Raw genomic sequence first — 21,583 nt, forward strand, 5'->3', positions numbered from 1 at the left:
GATACATAAATTATGCTATTTCAAATAAGGAAAAGATTTGTATTAATTCGTTATAATTTCTCCCTAAGCAACGACCTCTTCCTTCTGCCAAATTAGATCATTGATAATTATAGATTTTTTTGGTAGGAAGTATTGTAACATGTTATAGCCAAAAAAAGATTTCTCTTGATGATAATTATTTTTTTTTTTTTGTAAATAATAATATCATTAGTGTTTATATATGTTTATAATTTTACTTCCAAAAGTAATTTTATTACAAAAATAGTTAAATAATAATTCAAAGACAAAAAGTTTAAATTAATTTTTAATGGTCTTCACACGTTTAATATATTGTAGATGTAGATGTAGATTATAAAAATGTAGACGTAGATGTAGATATATTTAGATTCTAATTATTTATCGCAAAAGATATGATCAAACACAACTCAAATTACTTTAAATAGTTGTGCAAATTACCCTATTTTAGGAGTCATTGCTAATCGAGATGTTCGAAATATTAATTTTAGTCTTGCCTTCTATATATTTTAGAAGTCTGATGAATTTTATAAAAAATAATTAAATAACAATTTGAGGTCATTTAATTAAGGACAAAAATTTCAAAGCACTTCAAACTATTAAAAACGAAAACATAAAAAGAATTGTCTTATGTATGAAGAAAAAGTACTTGGAAAAATTGAAAAGCTTCAAAGTTTCAATTTACATTTTTTATTTTAAAAAATATATTTAAATTTTAATTGTTTATTGAAACAATTATGGCGAACACAAGTCTAACTCCGATTTTAACTTTAAAATTTTTAAATAAAGTATTTTTTTTAATTTTCAAGGCCAAACATTCACGGATAACTAACTGACTGTTTTATGTCGAGTTTTTATAACCTCCCATGATCCAGCATGTTTAACTACTATTCAAGTAACTTCATCGAGTGTTACAATGACACATATGTTATAACAAATAACAGGGAGTCATTAACTCCACCTACTTTTCTCAAGCAACCATAAAATCCTTGGACATATATTGCTGCATCTACCCACTAAACACAACCTCTTTAAGATTCATCAATAACCACTAACACTTAGGAATTCATATAAATGTGTCAGATATAAATATAATAATAGTATAATTGGAAGAAAGATGTGAAAAGATGATTTGTCTATTATGGAGACTTTTAATGAAACAAAAAGTTCAAATCACTTTTCTAAGGATTTTTTCATACTTTTAATATATCGTAGATATAAATGAGGATATGTACACATTATAATTTCTGATTTTTGTATACATTTGTGACTCACTAAAGTCCTCTTAAAAATTATGCTATTACTTAAATCAATAAGGACTAACTTGAATATTTTATTAAATAATTTCAAAATTAAAATAAATATAATTTTAACCGAACATCACAAATAATTTAAATGTCAATCATAAAGCACGTTATCATGTTGAACATAAAGCAAAATTAAATCCGACGACCACTTACAATACATAAATGTCGATGAAAATTATAGAAAATAAAGTTAAGAAATTCACAGAAACAAAAATTATCAATTTGTAAGTGTGGATTCTTTTGACATGGCAACAATAGTTTTTTCTTCGCGTTTCTTTTTCAAAAATTAATTTTTCTTCTTCTGCCCATAATTCATGGAGAAAGAAGAAGAAGTAAGAACTTTAGGTCCAAAGCAAATAAGAACATATATATTATCAATTGAGTATCAACCAACAGACTACCTTACACTTAAATCATACAACCACACACTTTACACCACCAAAACCCTAAAGCCACAACTATAGTTAACATATTAGAGTTTGAATTCATTAATCAACTGGGCGGAGAGTTGACATTCAGTAATTGCAGCCATAGAACTTCAATTTAAAAAAAAAAAAAAAACTTATAAGGTACTACATAAACTGTAAAAATATAACAAAACTTATCCTCCATAATAAACTGACTTATCCTCCATAATAAACTGTGTTTTCTTCTCAATTTAAGCATTTAAGATTAGTTTGTAAGTCTAGGCATACTTTAAGATCCATCCATCTGTAAGTTTCGATCTATGTTATCATGGCATTGGTTGGTGCATTCATCCTGGCAACACCAAATCAACCACTTTAATGACCTTAAAAAGAGATATTAGGTAAAATTTTAGCTATATTGATCTTGACTAAGCTAACAAAAGATATGACATGGATATAATTTTTTTGGGTACCCAATTAGAAAATATAAAGCCTATAAAAAAGGTATACTAAATAATTTAGCACTTAGTCAATCATCATTGAGTGATTCTCTTAGTTGTTTACGTGATTCATATATAATAGTTGTACCTTTGTCGCACACATTCTTTGTAATATAGAGGTCTCATAGTATATCAATATATATTTTCATCTCGCCCTTCTGGCCTTCTCACCATTAAAATAGAGAATGATCATCTGAAATCACAGTACTGAATCATATCAACTCCGATATAATATAGATTTTATTTATTCATAGACATACTCAAGATTTCATACATTAAAGAATATAAACTTAAAAAGAAAATATAAATCTTTTCTGAATAAACAAAGACGAACAACAATTCGAGTGGTATTCACTATAAAACAAACATGAGAAATAATATTATATATATATATATAAAACAAATTATAAACATATACTTGATCAGTAGCGAGGTAAGAATTGGAGAATGATCTAGCAACAGATCAATAGCGAGGTAAGAATTGGAGAATGATCTAGCAACACTTTTGCCGCATCCATTAACGTTATTCCTACAAAATATTGAGCTAAAATAACTTAAAATAGATTAAAGAGAGGTGAATGTTTAGAAAACACAAACATAAGTAAATCAAATAAACTTCACTAACTAAAATAAATTATAACCCACTGAAAATAAACAAATAAGTACAATACTAAAAATTTTAAAACTCAATTTTTTAAACGATGATAAAAATAAGTTGTAAGACAATGTTGATTTGTTGACATAAGCTCAGCAGATCATGAATGAAGACTACATATAATTACGAATCTTTTCTTTTACAAAGTATCAAATACAAGAATTCTAAGTATATTCACTTGCACGAAAAAAAGTTTTTTAGAATCCTAAAACATGGTGCATAGTTTAATGTATATTAACGTACAAAGTGGTCCTTTAGGGGAAAAAAACCTATCAATGCATTAAGGGGGAAAAACCTATCAACACTAAATTTATTTTGCATACAGTATATATTAGAAGTCCTTTTTATATTAGGAGTCTTTTTCTAATATTCGTTTTCATATATTTTAGGACTCATATATTTATTTATTTCTATTTATTTATTTATTTTAATTTTGGAAGTCCTTAATTTAATAAAGTAATAATTGAAGGAAAATAGTGAAAAAACGATTTTGTTTAAAGCGAATACTTTTAAAGACAAACAATATTTTTAACGTTTTCATATATTTTAGGACTCTCACATTTACTTCTTTTTCATATATTTATTTGCTAAGATTCTTTCCATATATTTTATGGTTCCTTAATTTAATAAAATAATAATCGAAGGAAAAAAGGTGAAAAGACGATTTTAGTTAAAGGGAAGTCTTTTAATGAAGGGTAAAAAGGGCAAACAGTCTTCACACTTTTAATATAATAGAGATAGAGATAATTTTCCCCTTTCCCATAGGAAACTCCAACACTAGTGCTACAAATCTATTTAGTAAATAGGAGTTTTTTTTTTTCCATTCGATGTTCGGTATCCACATTGGAGCCCGAATAATTCGGATTCGTGTTGGGTAGGGCCCCATTTGGGGGATAGCGCTCCCAACAGAGTTTTCTCCATGCCCAAGGTGAAACCCTCTACCTCTGGTTAAGGATGGAGCCTCATCCAATGCACCACAACCCATGTTGGTTAATAAATAGGAGCTGCTATCGTTCACCCGGCTTTTTCTTTGCATTAACCGGAAAAAAATACCTTTTAATGTGATATTTCTTTTTCTTTTTAACCAAACACCATTTAATTTCGACAAAAGCCTATCTCTAGTGATATTTGGTTGGAAAATAAAATCCTGAAAATAGTTTTCCAGAAAAAAAAAAAGAACTTTTTTCCTCCACATGTTAAAGTTTTCGAAAGCATTGGAAAATTAGAATTTAATTTTTTCAAAACACAAAAAATTCCAACTTTTAACTCATCAAATGAACATTTATTTACAAAAAATAAAAAAAAATAAAAACTCAATATATAAACTCTGACATTTTTAAAAAATGCCACCTAAGCATGATCATAATTTTCTGTTGACTTGACTAATCAAAAGCGTATAATAATCCATCTTCTAAGCTATTCAAAATAGCAGCAACTTGTACAATTGAAGGCCTACTTTTTCTTGAATTCCCAACACAAGCTAATGCAACTTTAGCCAATCTAACAAGTGGCCTAATATCATTAGGCAATACAAGTCTATTGTCGAAAAATTCACCAAATTTCATTTCTTTAATCAATGGCAATGCCCATTTCACAAGTAATCCTTGTTCATCACTTTTCCTTCCACTCAACAACTCCAACAAAACAACACCTAATCCATATACATCACTTTCTTTAGAACAACCCCTTTTGTCATTACCAATCCAATATTCATCATCAATATATCCAATTAACCCTAGTTGCCTTTGATCATAATTACCCAAGAAAAAATATAAACCATAGTCACAAACCCTAGCACAAAATTTAACATCTATTAGTATATTCGAGGGTTTAATGCAACCATGGACTATATGTGGCGCCATAACTTCATGTAAATATTCTATTCCTCTAGCAACACCAGAAGCAACTCGTAACCTACAATTCCAATCCAATAAAGAGGTTCCACCACCAACAACATCGCGCTTTTGATGCAAGTAGAAATCAAGACTCAACATACCTCCATATTCCGTTACCACAATTCTTTCCCCAGGAGCCTCAGAAAACCCTAAAATTGGCACTATGTTAGGGTGATCAACTAAAGAAAGCCATTTCATCATTGATGAAAATCCAAATCCAGCATTGCTCAACACGAGCCTCGGATGGATCCTTTTTATAGCTACTTGTTGATCTCCATTTGGTAATATACCTATATATACACTTCCTATACGCCCTTGACCGATGATTCTTCGATAATTAAATCCATCTGTGGCTGCATGAATATCCATTAATGAATAAGAACATGCAGTTTGCTTAGTAGGAAGAGTTTCTTCAGCCTTGATTGGTTTTTTCTTGCAATAAATGAAGAGTAGGATAACAAGAATTATGATGATAATTGCAAGTATAGCCAAAATAATATTATAAATAATTATGAACTCTCCACGACTCATCTATAGGATTTTAATTTTTTTTCTCTATAAACTTTGGTGTTGTTGTGATTTAAGTAGAGAGAGTTTAGATGGAAAAGAAAATGGATGGCTCTATTAAGAATGAAGTGAGACTATTTTATGTTTATATATGGATTTTTTAAAGTGGAAGGAAAGAAAAATATTTTATTGGACCATGGTGTGTACTCTTTGAAAATATAAAAAGAAAAGTTTGATTGGAATATTGGGAAAGAAAGTTGGAAAATCTAAAGCATTAATTTTGGCATACTTTTAGTTGGGTTGGCTGATAACTGTCATTTGACAAAAGTGTGGGGGGTTTGGTAAAATTTCATATTGCTAAAACAAGTCTATATATATTTTGTAATTATATAGAGATTTATTTTTCTATATTTGGTGATTGAAATTTACTTGCTTGATAAATTTAAATCCACTTCAATTAGAGCACACTAAAAAGTGAAGAACCATATAAATAATAATTCTTTGCGAATTCGAATTCAAAAAATTTAATTAAGGAAAGAAAGATCTCATTTGATCGGTCATATATATATATGTATGTATATGTATATGTATATATATGTGTATATATATGTGTGTGTGTGTTATATATATATATATATATATATATATATATATATATATATTCTATAGTAGTATAAATTGATATAAAATTATGTAAAGGAATTAAAATAACAAAGAGTAGTGATCACTGTTTCATTCCACAATTTCTACATAAAACATTGGTTATTTATAACCCATGCATGGAAGTTTATACAATGTTTATCAAGAGGTAGCCTATTAGTTGGCAATAAGCCAATCTTAAGAGCATGCCACATGGTATTTTCTTTGCCACATGGAACCCATTTTTCACAACACTCCCCCTTGGATGCCATGTAAAGAAAAGTTTTCAGAATACGCATTTGGATGCTGCCTCATTAAAAATCTTACCAGAAAAAATTCAGTGGGATAAAAATCTTGGTTAAGAAAAAAAGAGTACAACGCGTATTCTCACTCTCCCTGATGAAAACCCTGATTCAATCGGTTTAGTCTTTGCATCCCAATCCTGTATAACATCATCTCATAGGTTGAAATTGGTAGAGATTTGGTGAACAAATCTGCTGGATTGTCACTGGAACGTATTTGTTGTACATCAATATCACCATACTTTTGGAGATCATGCGTGAAGAATAACTTCGGCGAGATGTGTTTCGTTCTATCTCTCTTTATAAAGCCTCCTTTTAATTGAGCTATGCATGCTGCATTATCTTTAAATATGACTGTGGGTACCTTGATATCGAGCTTCAGGCCACACTTTCTTTGATGGAATGTACCACTGATCTCAGCCATATGCATTCTCTACTTGCTTTATGGATCGCTATTATCTCAGCATGGTTAGAAGAAGTAGCAATAATAGACTGCTTCATTGATCGCCATGATATTGCAGTACCTCCATATGTAAACACATAGCCTGTTTGAGATCGTGCTTTATGTGGGTCAGATAAATAACCTGCATCTGCATGACCAACAAGATCTGGACTAGCTTTGCTAGTATAAAATAGACTCATATCATAGTCCCTTTTAGGTACCTCAATATATGCTTAACTCTATTTCAGTGTCTTCGCGTAGGGGAAGAACTATACCTCGCTAGCAAATTAACAGAAAATGCTATATACAGCCTTGTAGCATTAGCAAGATACATTAGTGCACCAATAGCATTGAGATATGGTTCTTCGGGACCAAGAATCTCTTCACCCTCTTCAAGAGGTCGAAATAGATCTTTACTCACTTTGAGTGATCGAACAACCATTGGAGTACTTAATGGATATGCTCTGTCCATGTAAAATCGCTTTAAAATCTTCTCGGTATAGGTAGTTTGATGAAGGAAGACCCCGTCTGCTAAATGTTCAATTTGCAGATCAAGACAAAGTTTTGTCTTTCCAAGATCTTTCATTTCGAATTCTTTCTTTAGATATTCAATTGCCTTTTGGACCTCTTCTGGAGTCCCAATGAGATTTATATCATCCACATAAATAACGAGTTTAACAAACCCTGACGTCGTTTTCTTAATGAAAATACAAGGACAAATGATATCATTTATGTAACCTTCGCTTTTCAAGTTTTTGCTTAGACGATTATACCACATACGCCCTGGTTGTTTTAGACCATACAATGATCTTTGTAATCTGATTAAATATAATCCTCAAGACTTTGAACTATATGCTTTAGGCAATTTTAATTCTTCTGGGATTTTCATGTAAATATCGTTATCAAGTGAACCATAAAGATAAGTTGTAACCACATCCATTAGATGAATTTTAAGATTTTCATGTACAACCAGACCGATGAGGTATCGAAACGTTATTGCATCCATAACAGGTGAATATGTTTCTTCATAATCGACACCGGGTCTTTGAGAGAATCCTTGTGCAACAAAGTATGCCTTGTATCTTACAATTTTATTTTTCTCATTTATTTTATGTATGAAGACTCATTTATAGCCGACTGGTTTTACACCATCTGAGATTTGGACTACAGGTCCAAAAACCTCTCGTTTAGCAATTGAGTTCAATTCCGATTGAATCGCTTCTTGCCATTTTGGCCAATCTTTTCTTCTTTGACATTCTTCGACAGATAAAGGTTCAAGGTCCTCATTGTTCTGCATAATATTTAGTGCAACATTATATGCAAAAACATTATCCACTGTAATTTTTGATCGATCTAAATTTACCTTATCACTTGTGGAACTTATTTAAAGTTCATTCACTTGAGTCTCAGGTTCACTGATTTCTTCAGGAATATCAGGATTAATCAGATTTTGAGTCTCTTCAGGAGAATCTTTTATAATATTATCTTTATCATTTTCACGCTTCTTTTTTTAGGATTTTTATCCTTTGAACCCAAAGGCCTACCACGCTTCAGGCGTGTTTGGGATTCAGAAGCTATTACATTAGAAAATGATTCTTTTGGAACTTCAATTCAAACAAGAACTTTCACTACAGAGATATGTGACTTAGTTATCCTTTTTAAATCAGTAAATGCATCTGGCATTTGATTTGCTAGTTTCTGTAAGTGAATGATCTTCTGGACCTTATTTTCACATATGGGGGTACGTGGATCAAAATAAGATAATGATGAAACTTTCCATGCAATTTCTCTTTTCAGTTAACATTTTTCTCCCCCTAATTGCTGAAAATTTGTTTTATCAAAGCGACAATCTGCAAATCGAGCAGTAAATAAATCTCCCATCAATGGTTCAAGATTGTGAATTATAGAGGGTGACTCGAACCCAACATATATTCCTAACCTTCGCTGAGGGCCCATTTTAGTGCGCTGTGGTGATGCAACTGGCACATATACAACACATCCAAAAATTCGTAGATGGGCAATATTTGGCTCATGACTGAGGACCAACTATAACGGGGAATACTTATTATAATGAGTTGTTCTGAGACGAACAAGTGATGCTGCATGTAAGATAGTATGACCCCAAACAGTAGAGGGAAATTTTGATTTCATATGTAGTGGTCTTGCTATCAATTGTAGGTGTTTAATAAATGAATCAGCAAGGCCATTTTGAGTATGAATATAAGTTACTAGATGTTCAACTCGTATTCCAACTGACATACAATAATTATCAAAAGCTTGAGATGTAAATTCTCCCACATTATCGAGGCGGATAGCCTTAATGGGATAATCTGGGAATTGCATCCTTAATTGTATTATTTGTGCCAATAATTTTGCAAACGCTAGATGACAAGAGGCACACATGCGACCATCTTGAAGATACGTCTATTAGGATCATAAAATATCAAAATGACCTACTAGGTGGGTGAATAGGCCCACATATATCCCATGTATATGTTCTTGAAACAGAGGGGATTCGACGCTAACTTTCAGTGGCGATAACCTAGTTATCAGTTTGCCTTGATAACAAGCAGCACATGAAAATTCATTAATTGTAAGAATCTTTAGGTTCTTTAGCGGATGCCCTTGTGAATTTTTAATGACTGTCTCATCATTATTGAGCCAGGATGGCCTATTCGATCATGCCAAAGCATAAATATATTTAGATCAGTAAACTTCTGGTTTGTGATAGAGTGTGCTTTAGCTGTACTAATTTCGGCAGTATAAGCCGGAAGACAAAGTTGGTAATTTTTCCAAAATTTATTTTTTACCTGAGACATTCTTGGTAATGCCAAGATATTCGACATTCATTTCATTTATTATCTTAATATGATATTCATTTTGGCGGATATTTTTGAAAGCAATAAGTTTCTTGGAGAATTAGAAGAGAATAATGTATCTTCTATAACTAATTTTGTCCCCTTAGGCAGAAATATAGTAGCTCTTCCGAAGCCTTCAATCAATTTTGAATTACCTGAAATTGTTGTGACATTTGTTTTTCTTCTAAGTAAGCGGGAAAAGTATTTTTCATCTTTAAATATTGCATGCATTGTCTCACTATCAATTACACAAATACTGTCATGATCGATTATTAATCCAAATAAAATTTGAGGAGTATTCATATTCTTTAAAATGAAAATATAAATAAAATAAATATTATAACATTACTAGCACATAACATATTATACAAACTTTATTTATATACAAGATTAATAATATACTAATAACAAAAATGTAAATTAATACAATTTAAACAGAAAAGTAACATAATCAGACTATCTCATAATTATCACTGACAGGGTGATTTACATGTTCTTCAGGAACTACAAAGAAATCTGAAACCTCCAAGTCCATGGGCTCCACATTATTTTCAAAGAGAAAGTTTTCTTCAACATCGTTTTCTGTTTTCTTAAGGGACGCCTGATAGAGTTTTACCAGATGCTTTGGCGTACGACAAGTATGTGACCAGTGCTCTTTTTCTCTACATTGATAACATTTACTTTCAGAGTTCGTCCTTGGCGCTGCTTCAGGAGCTTCCCCTTTTTTTTGCACTGCTGGTGCTGAGGGTTATTGTTTATTGCAAGGTGATCACCTTGATCAAAATACCTTCCATGGCCACGACCATGAGTGGGGTCAGGACTTCTTTCACGCCTAGTTGAGCAAAAATTTATAGCATTCACTTCAGTACCAGCAAATCGACTTTCATGATTTCTCATTAAAAGATCATTATGTTGCTCAACAATAGAAAGATGAGGAATCAATTCAGAATATTTTTTAAATCCCATTTCTCAGTACTGCTGCTGCAAGAGCATACTGAGGCGAAAAAAGTTGAGAATATTTTTTCTAATATATCGTGGTCTGTGATATCCTCCCTACATAAATCAAACTGTGATTTAATTCTAGACATCGCAGAATTATAATCAGTTATATTCTTAAAATTTTGCAACCTCAGATGAGTCCATTCATAATGATCTTGTGGAAGAATAACCATCTTTAGGTGGTCGTATCTTTCTTTTAAATTGTTCCACAATATAAGGGGATCCTTAATCGTAAGATATTTCATTTTTAAACCTTCGTCAAGATGATGACGAAGAAATATCATGGCCTCGGCCTTGTCTTGATTTGATGCCTTATTATCATTTTTTATGGTGTCTGCTAGACCTATTGCATTTAAATATATTTCGGCATCTAATTCCCAGGGTATATAAACCCGATATATCTGGGGTACTAAATTAGCGTTCGAAAATATTAGACATTATTTAAGAGAATAAACACTATCCTTTAAATATCGTTGAAAAGTTTTTGTAGAGGCTCGTGCTGATAACATGATATAAAATTATATAAAGAAATTAAAATAACAAAGAGTAGTAATCACTGTTTCATTCCACAATTTCCATATGAAGCATGGGTTATTTATAACCCATGCATGGAGGTTTATACAATGTTTATCAAGAGGTGGCCAATTAGTTGGCAATAAGCCAATTTTAAGAGCATGCCACATGGTATTTTCTTTGCCACATGGCACCCATTTTTACAACATAAATGAAATATGTTAATATGATTAACGGTTCACCGATAATTTTTAATTTACTTATTATTTTCAATCCAAAATTATCTTCCCATTTATAATTGCTTACAAACAAAATGAATCACTATCATTAAAAAATACAAGGACACTTGGCATGAATCTACAATCTCATTGAACAATACTAGACATTGTTTCACTGGAGGAGATCTCTTTTCAGATTTTACAAGCTCTATTTAACACATGTCTTTAATTTACAAAGGCAATTTGAACAGTATAATTTTTTTGAAAAAATGAACTCCCCTATTTTACCAATTCTATAGGGAATTTTCACCAAGGGTGTATAGATGAAAAGAATCTCACAATGAATTAGAATGAGATTCTTGGTGTCCTTATAAGATTTAGGATAATTCTATTTTCTTAGTTAATTTTTGAGGTGTCAGTTAGTTCTAATTTAACATGGTATCATATTACGCCCATTGAGTCCGATGTGGCACCCCCAGACTATGTGTGGAATTATGAATATACTTTTGGCCCTTGAATGTCACGCTTCAGATCAAACACTAGAAGCTCAGATAACAGATATTTGAATTCAAGCTGACAAGGGGTTTTACTGAAAGAATCTCACATCGGATCGAGATGAGATTCCTGATCTTCTTATAAGAATTGTAATCCTTCTCTCTCAGAGTTAGTTTTTGGGGTATATAAAAGAAAATATGGAAAATTATTTTTCAACTTTCTATGTTTTATGTTGGGTTCAATGTGTATATGTGAATGGAAAATGGAAGAAAAATAGTGGAGAAAAGGGAGACACCAATTTAGAAAGTGCACTCTCAAATTGGAAAGTCTACTCTTTTTAAAGAAAAGTTCACTAATTCTCCCACATTGGTGGGAGAAGAGAACTTGTAAGTGCTTATAATGAGAAACAATAACTCCACATGGATAGTGAGGCAAGAACAAGGTGGTTCCTCGCACCATCGTCGTCGTCGCTCGCTCGGCTCGGCTTCAGCTTCAGATTTGGATTTGGATCGATAGATGAGATCTAATTTTTTTAGATAAAATTTATTTGAAACTTGTTTACAAGTGAAATTTTTAATCCAAAATATGATAGTATTATTTTTCTCCAAGTGCGGGCATATTTTTGATGCCATACAGACACATACATAATGCATCATGAAGGGATGCGACCCTTCGAGGGAAAAGGCACACTGTTCTGCGCTGTAGGGTGACCTGCACGCAGACACAGCGTAGGTACGCGACTTGTGGGCATAGATGTAGCGCAGAAGCTACTAGAATTTGCCAAACGTCACCTGCAGCCGCAGATCAGGTGCAGGTCCAACACAGATTGGGCGCAGGGATGTGACTGCTACTAAAAAGGTGCCTTTCTGCTGAACCAATACATTATTTCTAAAAGGACACATTAAAGACTATAAATACCTGATATATTCCTCTGGTATTGACATGATTTTTGACAGCAAATTCTGTGTGATCATTAAGCCATTAAGTGAGTTCGTTGAATCCAGCAATTTGATGTACCGCTATTGTTCGGATTGAAGGCCATTTTATCCTGGGAGAAAGATTCCATAACCTCGGGTACAGTGAGGGGAATTATTCCTTAAGAACACTCCGTTAAGTCTTGGGACTTGGCCTTATAATTCTGTTTCATATCTTTTCTGGAAAATAACATACTTCTTAGATAGATTACTTATAATCTTGTGTGAAGGTGTTAAGGAACTTCATAATTGTTCTTGTCCTAGAATTGAACTTGGGTTGAAGTTTTTGTTGCATTTATACAGATTCTTGTACCTGAAACATTGTAAATAACAATCTTAAGGAATAGGTCCGGAATCTGTATAGCTTATTTTTTGAGATTAAAGCTTTAAGCTTTCTACTCCATTTGAACTTAACCAGTGATTTGAAGACATAAAATCTTTATCACAAGTTAAAGATCACTCGATTGACGATTGGAAGTCATAAAAACTTTGACGTTAAACTAGAAACAAGAAGTGTTTAAAGTTGCTGCAACTTTGTAATAAGTATTTCAATATACTAAAGGTACTGTCTTGTGGTGACAGGAAAATAACGACTGCTAGTCAAATGCATTATGCTGAAACGACTATGCCGGCAACTAGTATTGCCATGATGAGTCGTACTAATGCTCCACAAGCTATGGCACCGATAGAAAAACCCAAAATGTTTATGGGTATTAACTTCAAGAGATGGCAGCGGAAAATATTCTTCTACCTCACAACTCTCTGTCCTCAAAGGTTCACGTTTGAGGAAGCTTCGGGGTACCCAAGGGAACCTCTTAACAAGAACACTTCGTGATTGTGAAGGCTTGGAAACACTCAGATTTCCTTTACAGGAATTACATCTTGAGTGGTCTCCAAGATGACATTTACAATGTGTATAGTGGAACAAAGACATCGAAAGAGTTATGGGGAGCGCTAGAATGAAAGTACAAGATGGAGGATGCAATAACTAAAAAGTTCTTTGTTGCAAGATTCTTGGAGTATAAAATGGTAGACAATAAGTCTGTTGTTTCCCAAGTGCAGAAACTGTAAGTGATCATCCATGATGTCCTTGCGGAAGGTATAATTTTGTCAAATACCTTTGTTGAACTATTGAAAAATGGTCTTAATATTCACTTAACCTTTATTGTAGGTCTAATCATGAATGAGGCATTTCAAGTAGCAGCAATAATAGAGAAGCTACCACCTTTGTGGAAAAACTTCAAGAACTATTTGTAATACAAACATAAGGAGATGTCAGTCAAAAATCTGATTGTACGACTACGCATTGAAGAAGATAATAAGGCTTCAAAAATAAGGTCAAGAGGCAATTCTGTAATGAATGGAGCAAATATTGTAGAAGATGACCAAAACAACTCCAAAAAGCGAAAGAAAGCTGGAAATAAAAGCAATTAACACAAGAAGAAATTCAAGGGAAAGTGCTTTAACTATGGAAAGATTGGCCACAAGTCTACGGATTACCCTGCCTTGAATAAAGGGAAGAAGATGGACCAAGCAAATTTGGCTGAGTCTAAGAAAGAAACTAATGATCTGTGTGCTATGCTTTTCAAATGCAACTTGGTTGAAATCCTCATGAATGGTGGATGGATTCTGGTGCAACACACCATGTTTTTTCTAACAAGGAGTTGTTTTCGAAATTCGCTCCAGCTCAAGTAGAAGAAAATATTTACATGACAAACTCCGCTACTGCAAAAGTAGAAGGAACAAGAAAAGTGTGCTTGAAGATGAATTCCGGCAAAGTGTTGACACTTAACAATGTATTGTATGTTCTGGAGTTACGAAAGAACTTGATTTCAGTTTCAATTCTAGACAAAAATAGATTCAAATGTGTATTTGTTTCCAAAAAAATTGTACTTAGTAAAGGAGAAGTGTATGTAGGAAAAGGCTACCTCAATGAGGGCCTATTCAAAATGAATGTAATGAATGTTGAAATCAATAAAAGTTCAATTTCTTCTTACTTGCTTAAGTCTTATGATTTGTGGCATGAAAGTTTAGGCCATGTTAATTACAAAATATTACAAAAATTGATTAACTTAGAAGTTTTGCCAAACTTTGAGTGCAATAAATCAAAGTGTCAAACTTATGTGGAATCAAAGTATGCTAAGCATCCGTATAAGTCATTTGAAAGGAATTCCGATCCCTTAGACTTAATCCACATTGACATTTGTGATATGAAGTCAATACCATCACGTGGTGGAAAAAAGTATTTCATAACTTTTATTGACGATTGCACAAGATATTGTTATGTCTATTTTCTAAATAGTAAGGATGAAGCAATAGATGCGTTTAGGCAACACAAAACTGAAGTTGAAAATCAGTTGGAGAAAAAGATAAGAAGTAATTGGGGCAAATAATATGAATCTTCTTTGGTTAAAATATGTGTAGAGAATGGAATTATCCATCAAACTACGGCCCCGTATTCACCTCAATCTAATGGAATTGTGGAAAGGAAAAATCAAACTTTATTAGAAATGATGAATGCCTTACTTATAAGTTCAGGTTTACTGCAAAGCTTGTGGGGGGAGGCTATCCTCACAGCGAACCGAATACTCAATAGAGTTCCCCATAGTAAGAAACAATCAATTCCTTATGAAAAATATAAAGGAAGGAAACCCAACTTGAAATATTTCAAAGTATGGGGGTGTCTAGAAAAGGTCCAAGTTCCTATACCTAATAGGGTTAAGATAGGACCTAAGACAGTGGACTGCGTGTTAATAGGATATGATAAAAGTAGTAAAGCATGTCAGTTTTTGGTTCATAAATCCAAACATCTGGATATTAATGAAAATACGATAATTGAATCAGATAATGTTGAATTCTTTGAAAACATTTACCCGTATAAAACTAGACATGAACAGTCTAGTGGAGGGTCTATACGACCTCGAGATGAACCAAATGAGAATATACATAATGATAAAAATCCAAGACGCAGTACACATCAAAGAACGTCAACTTTACTTGTATCAAATTTTGTAATTTTTCTCTTAGAAAATGACCCTCAAACATTTAAGGAAGCGATAGCGTCTTTGAACTTATTTTTTTGGAAAGAGGCAGTCGAAAGTGAGATTGACTCAATCTTAAGCAACCATATATGGGAGTTGGTTAATCTTCCTCCAGGAAATAAGCCTTTAGGTTCTAAATGCATTTTCAAAAAAAAAATGAAAGCTGATGGTACTATTGATAAGTACAAGGCAAGACTCTTTGTAAAAGGATTCAAACAAAAGGAAGACCTTGAATACTTTGATACATACTCACCAGCAACGAGGATAACATCAATTCGGATGTTAATTGCCTTGGCGGCAGTATATGGTTTTGAAATCCATCAAATGGATGTGAAAACAGCATTTCTAAATGGAGAATTGGAGAAAGAAATCTATATGAAAGCCTGAGGGTTTTGTGGTTCCAGGAATGAAAATAAGGTGTGTAAACTTGTTAAGTCACTTTATGGACTAAAACAAGTACCTAAATAATGGCATGCAAAGTTTGACCAAACCATGTTGGCAAACGGGTTCAAGATAAATGAATGTGATAAATGTGTTTTTATAGACACTCCAAATCACCAAGTTATTGTGTGTTTGTATGTGGATGATATGTTGATGATCAATAGAGACATTTCGGACATAAATGCAATGAAACAAATGCTTGAGAGCAAGTTTGATATAAAAGACCTTGGAGTTACGGATATGATCTTAGGAATAAAAATCCATAGAACTCCATAAGGCTTGGCATTGTCATAGTCTCACTATATCAAAAAGGTCCTTGTCAAATTCAAGTATATGGAATTCGGTATTGCCAAGACTCCATTGGACGTGAGCTTTGCACTTCGAAATAATGAAGGTAAAAGTGACTCACAATTGGAGTACGCAAGAGTATTGTGATGTTTAATGTATATAATGAACTATACACGACCAGACATAGCATGCGCTATAATTAAGTTGAGTCGGTACACGAGTAATCCTAATAAAACTCATTAGATGGAAATGAAAAGAGTTTTGGGTATCTTAAATAGACTCAAGACTACGATTTGAATTATAATAAATATCCACCGGTACTTGAATGATATAGTGATGCAAATTGGATCACCGGATCGAATGAAGTAAAATCCACGAGTAGATATGAATTTACTATCAGTGGAGGAGCAGTCTCTTAAAAATCATCCAAACAGACTTGTATTGCTCGCTCTACAATGGAATTTTGAATTTATCGTGTTAGATAAAGCTGATGGAGAAGCAGAATGGCTCCAGAATTTCTTGGAAGATATTCCTTATTGGCCCAAACTAGTGGCACCAGTATGTATACACTGTGATAGCCAAGTGGCAATAGGTAGGGCAGGGAGCATGATGTACTACGATAAATCTCGTCACATAAGATGAAGAAATAATACCATTAAAGAACTTCTCTCTAGTGGAGTTATCACTATTGACTATGTAAAGTTAAAGGATAATGTGTCGGATCCACTAACAAAAGGCCTATAAGGCCCAGGACAAGTCAGCATAGTGGTAACTCTACTTAGTAGATTGGAGATCCCAAGAGCTAGGTTCAAAGAGATCAAACAAAGTTGTGTCTGACAGGTTCAACATTATCAATACCCAACCCATTCTCATGATGTAGATAATGTTTAGTAAACAAGGATAAGACTTAAGGTGAAAAGTCTTTTAATGATTATCTAAATTTGGTAGATTTGACCAAATAGTTTAATCTATAGGATTGAACGTTTAGAAATCACTTATGTGAGAACCAAGTGGAAGCCGCTTCAAAGAGAATGTTAGTAAAGGCCTATTCTCTAAGCGCTCATGAAATCGGAACGTGTTCATGGCTGAAAAGAATAAAATCATGAGAACCATAAATAGTAAAAGGCTGGTTATGTGACATGTGTTGTCTAGGTGTACATTAAAGCTCCATGGTTCAAAGATATCAAATCTACTGATTAATCGAGTGCATCCGATGCATGTTCACTACAGAAAGTTCAAAGGGAAACCTACTTATCCAGATGCAATTAGCCTTTGCTAAATAATCACATATTTGTCCGCAAATTTCTTCAAAAGATAGCCATTCCCCATTCATGTGGGGGATTGTTGGTTTCAATGTGTATATGTGAATGAAAAATAGAGGGAAAATGGTGGAGGGAAGAGAGACACTAATTTAGAAAGTGCACTCTCAAATTGGAAAGTCTACTCTTTTTAAAGAAAAGTTCACTAATTCTCCCACATTAGTGGGAGAAGAGAACTTGTAAGTGTTTATAATGAGAAACACTAACTCCACATGGATAGTGAGGCAAGAACAAGGTGGTGCCTCACGCCGTCGTCGTCTTTGCTCGCTCGACTCGGCTTTGACTTCGGCTTCGTCTTGGCTTCGACTTCGGCTTCTGCTTCGAATTTGGATCGATCGATAAGATCTAATTTTTTTAGACAATTTATTTGAAACTTATTTACAAGTAAAATTTTTAATCTAAAATATGATAGTATTATTTTTCTTCAAGTGCGGGCGCATTTTTGACGCCATGCAGATGCATACACAATGCATCATGAAGGGATCGACCCTTCGAGGGAAAATGCACACTGTTCCGCACTTTAGGGTGACTTGCGGGCGTAGACGCAGCGCAGGTACGCGCCCTGTGGGCTCAGATGTAGCACAAAAGCTACTGGAATTTGCCAAACGTTACTTGTGGCCGCAGATCAGGCGCAGGTCCAGCACAGACTGGACGTAAGGATGTGACTGCTACTGAAAAGGTGCCTTTCTGCTGAACCAATGCATCCTTTCTGAAAGGACACATTAAAGGCTTTAAATACCTGATATATTCCTTAGGTATTGGCATGATTTTTGACAGCAAAAACACTCTTCTTCTATATAAAAACTCTGTGTGATCATTAAGCTTTTGAGTGAGTTCGTTGAATCCAACAATTTGATGTACCGCTATTGTTCGGATTGAAGGCCATTTTATCCTGGGAGGAAGATTCCATAACCTCGGGTACAGTGAGGGAAGCTATTCCTTAAAGACACTCCGTGAAGTTGGTGGACTTTGCCCTATAATTTTGTTTCATCTCTTTTCTGGAAAAATAACATACTTCTTGGATAGATTACTTATAATCTTGTGTTGAAGGTGTTAAGGAACTTCATAATTGTTCTTGTCCTAGACTTTAACTTGGTTTGAAGTTGTTATTGCATTTATACAGATTCTTGTATCCGAAACATTGTAAATAACATTTTATTGATCAAAATGTGTTCGAAATAATTTTTTTTAGGAAACAAGCTAATCCTTGGAATCGAAAAAATAACCTTTTTGGTGAAACTATGAAAACCAAGTTTCTCAAGTAACTTTACAAGTAACTTTTCATGTTGTTGTCTCCTCCCAACCTCTAATACCCCCACACTTTCCCCTCCCACCGAGCTCAGTCACAACCAATACGAACTTGGTTCAAATTATGTATTTATCTTAAAGAATTTATTTAATATATATGTACAAATTATTAATTCAAAACTTAATATTGTAAATGGGCTAGAATTCTGAAATCATAAACTACAAATTTTATATTATTTTTTTCTATTGGCATCTTCAAAATGCATGGTTTTCAGTATGTCTCCGGACCCTTCGGCTATGGGAAACCAATTATATTGGCTATGTTTATCCTAAATCATACACACTCTAAATTTCATTGTGTTTTGACTTTTTAAAGGTAATAAGCTCCTATTATTTAAGAAAGATCACCTCTTCTAAGGTAAAAGCCATGGTTTTGATGTATGTTACCTTTTTATCCTTTTTTCTTCTTCTTTCTGAAATTAAATTTGCATCTGTTGTTTTGTCAAAAGGAAAAGTAACCCCCAATCATCATATAGCAAAATGTTAAATATGCAGAATATTGTTTGTTCTTTTATGTACATGAATATTGTTTATGCTTATTTGTACTTTAAGATGAATTTTGTTTGGGATTGGCTTTTTGTTTTTTCAGGTTTAACTTGATTGTTTGGTGGAACAAAAGTAGACATGACTACAAATCGGAGTTTCCTATAAGATATAATTTGGCTCCGACTAATTTAAATTTGTGTTGTTTAAGATTCTTCTTATTTTGGTTTCCCATCCGGTGTCCTGTGTCCGCATTGGAGCCCCGACTAATCCGGATCGTGCGTTGCAAGGCCCATTAAGGTGGCAGCGCTCCCAACAGAATTTTCTCCATACCCAGGATCGAACCCTCGACGTGTTGTATAAAATTCATTAAAGAGAGACACACTCTCAATATTTGTAGGAATAACAACCCTGGACCACATTTCGACCCTATCTTTAAGACGTAGCCAATGTCATGCAGCTTCAAATTCAATCAGAACTCTGCAACAAATGCTATTTTTCAATTTAAAATTGTTAATTGTGATTTTTTTCAATAAATCTTCAAAGCTCAAATTCAAAATGTATGACTGAGGATGAAGGGATATAATCCATCCACTCTGATCTTGGGCTATGGCTAGTACATTATTTATTTATTTATTTATTTGTCATGACAACTCCTTGTTTCCTAACCTATTAGTTTTTCTGGGGCCAATTTGTTGTTTTCTTTTTGGTTCTTGAGTCTTAGTTATTCAAGAATATTTAGTTACAACAACCCCCATCTTCCATTAACCAACCTCATCTAACTCAAAGTTGAAAGTTCACATGTGAAACATAGTTTGTTTAATGTACGAACTTGTATTCCCTTTATTTTTCTTTTCCTTGACTACTAGTACATAAATGGGTGTATGAAATATAATTTTCTAATATATGGTCTCGAAATATAATATTTGTGGTTAATTACTTTGATGATACCTTTATCAGAGGAGGAGTTAAGCCGGATACATTCGTTCATAAAATTATTTACTCAGACTACAAATATTTTTACAATACCTTTAATAGAAGATGAGAGGAATAAATAATCAATTTTGAAAAAATTTATCGATCCAAAACACTAATCACCCAACTCGTTTTTAGAACCAATAACTATGATTATTACAGAACCTAACGTAATGGGGAAGAGAATTGGCAAAGGGGGCCATTTTGAAAGTGCAAGGGGCGGGAGGGGGTTGAACTGTAAGCCTGTTAAAATCTAGCTAGTCGACTGGGAATCTAGCTAGTCGTCTACTGTCTAAATCCAACCGACCGATGATGAAACAACTTGCAAATAATTATTAGCCCTTCAATTCAAACATTTTTAAACCATGATAAATATTCAAGGTGCAAAATATAATATGAGAGCATAAAATGAATGACATCAAGACATTTATATCTGGTCAGAATCAATGTGATATCCTAGTCCAATTTCCTTGGATGGCAAAGAGGTTTACTCTTTAAGCTCTTTGTAAATTGAGTTGAGTACAATCTTAGTTGTTTCTTCGTGTTCACCATCAACGTTTGCAAAGTTGATTTTCAGTTGCTCACCAACAACGAACAAGGGTTAATTTTTCATTCGCTCACTAACAATGACTCTTTGATGTTGCTCCCCAACAACGACTCTTTTATTTTCACTCACTTAGAAATGATAATTGTTATACCCCATTTTAAGACGGGTCAAACCGAGGTACAACATATTGAAAACCTCTAAATAAAATTAAGGAAGTCGCTATCTAATTAGTTCTACGGTGAATTAGGACACCTATTATAAACTAAGTGATTAAAAGGAAAGAAAGACTTCATTTTTTAGGTCTACTTACATAAGCGATCTAGGCAAGGGTTCTAATTATCTTAAAGGGAAGGAATTAGGCAACCTCAAGGATCCATCAACTACGGTTAACTGTGAAACCTAGGTTAGATAAGGAAATGAAATTATATTAGTAAAGATATAGGTAAGGTATTAAA

The 21,583-nt window shown here is 33.3% G+C and overlaps 1 protein-coding gene and 1 long non-coding RNA gene across 2 annotated transcripts; one reads left to right on the forward strand and one right to left on the reverse strand.

Moving 5' to 3' along the window:
- Positions 1-4,180: 4,180 nt before the first annotated feature.
- Positions 4,181-5,476, reverse strand: LOC107844847 (serine/threonine-protein kinase-like protein CCR2). Its single transcript, XM_016689191.2, has one exon. The coding sequence runs from the start codon at positions 5,308-5,310 to the stop codon at positions 4,267-4,269; it is 1,044 nt and encodes a 347-aa protein (XP_016544677.2). The 5' UTR covers positions 5,311-5,476; the 3' UTR covers positions 4,181-4,266.
- A 13,895-nt stretch (positions 5,477-19,371) lies between these two features.
- Positions 19,372-20,216, forward strand: LOC124888129. Its single transcript, XR_007046108.1, has 2 exons — positions 19,372-19,481; positions 19,713-20,216. It is a non-coding gene; the product is annotated as an uncharacterized LOC124888129 (long non-coding RNA).
- Positions 20,217-21,583: the final 1,367 nt, after the last annotated feature.

The sequence above is a fragment of the Capsicum annuum genome, chromosome 10, assembly GCF_002878395.1.
Source record: "Capsicum annuum cultivar UCD-10X-F1 chromosome 10, UCD10Xv1.1, whole genome shotgun sequence".
Taxonomy (NCBI): Eukaryota; Viridiplantae; Streptophyta; class Magnoliopsida; order Solanales; family Solanaceae; genus Capsicum; species Capsicum annuum.

Bases quoted from the DNA above. Each gene is read 5' to 3' on its own strand.
- LOC107844847 (XM_016689191.2), bottom strand. From the start codon at position 5,310: ATGAGTCGTGGAGAGTTCATAATTATTTATAATATTATTTTGGCTATA.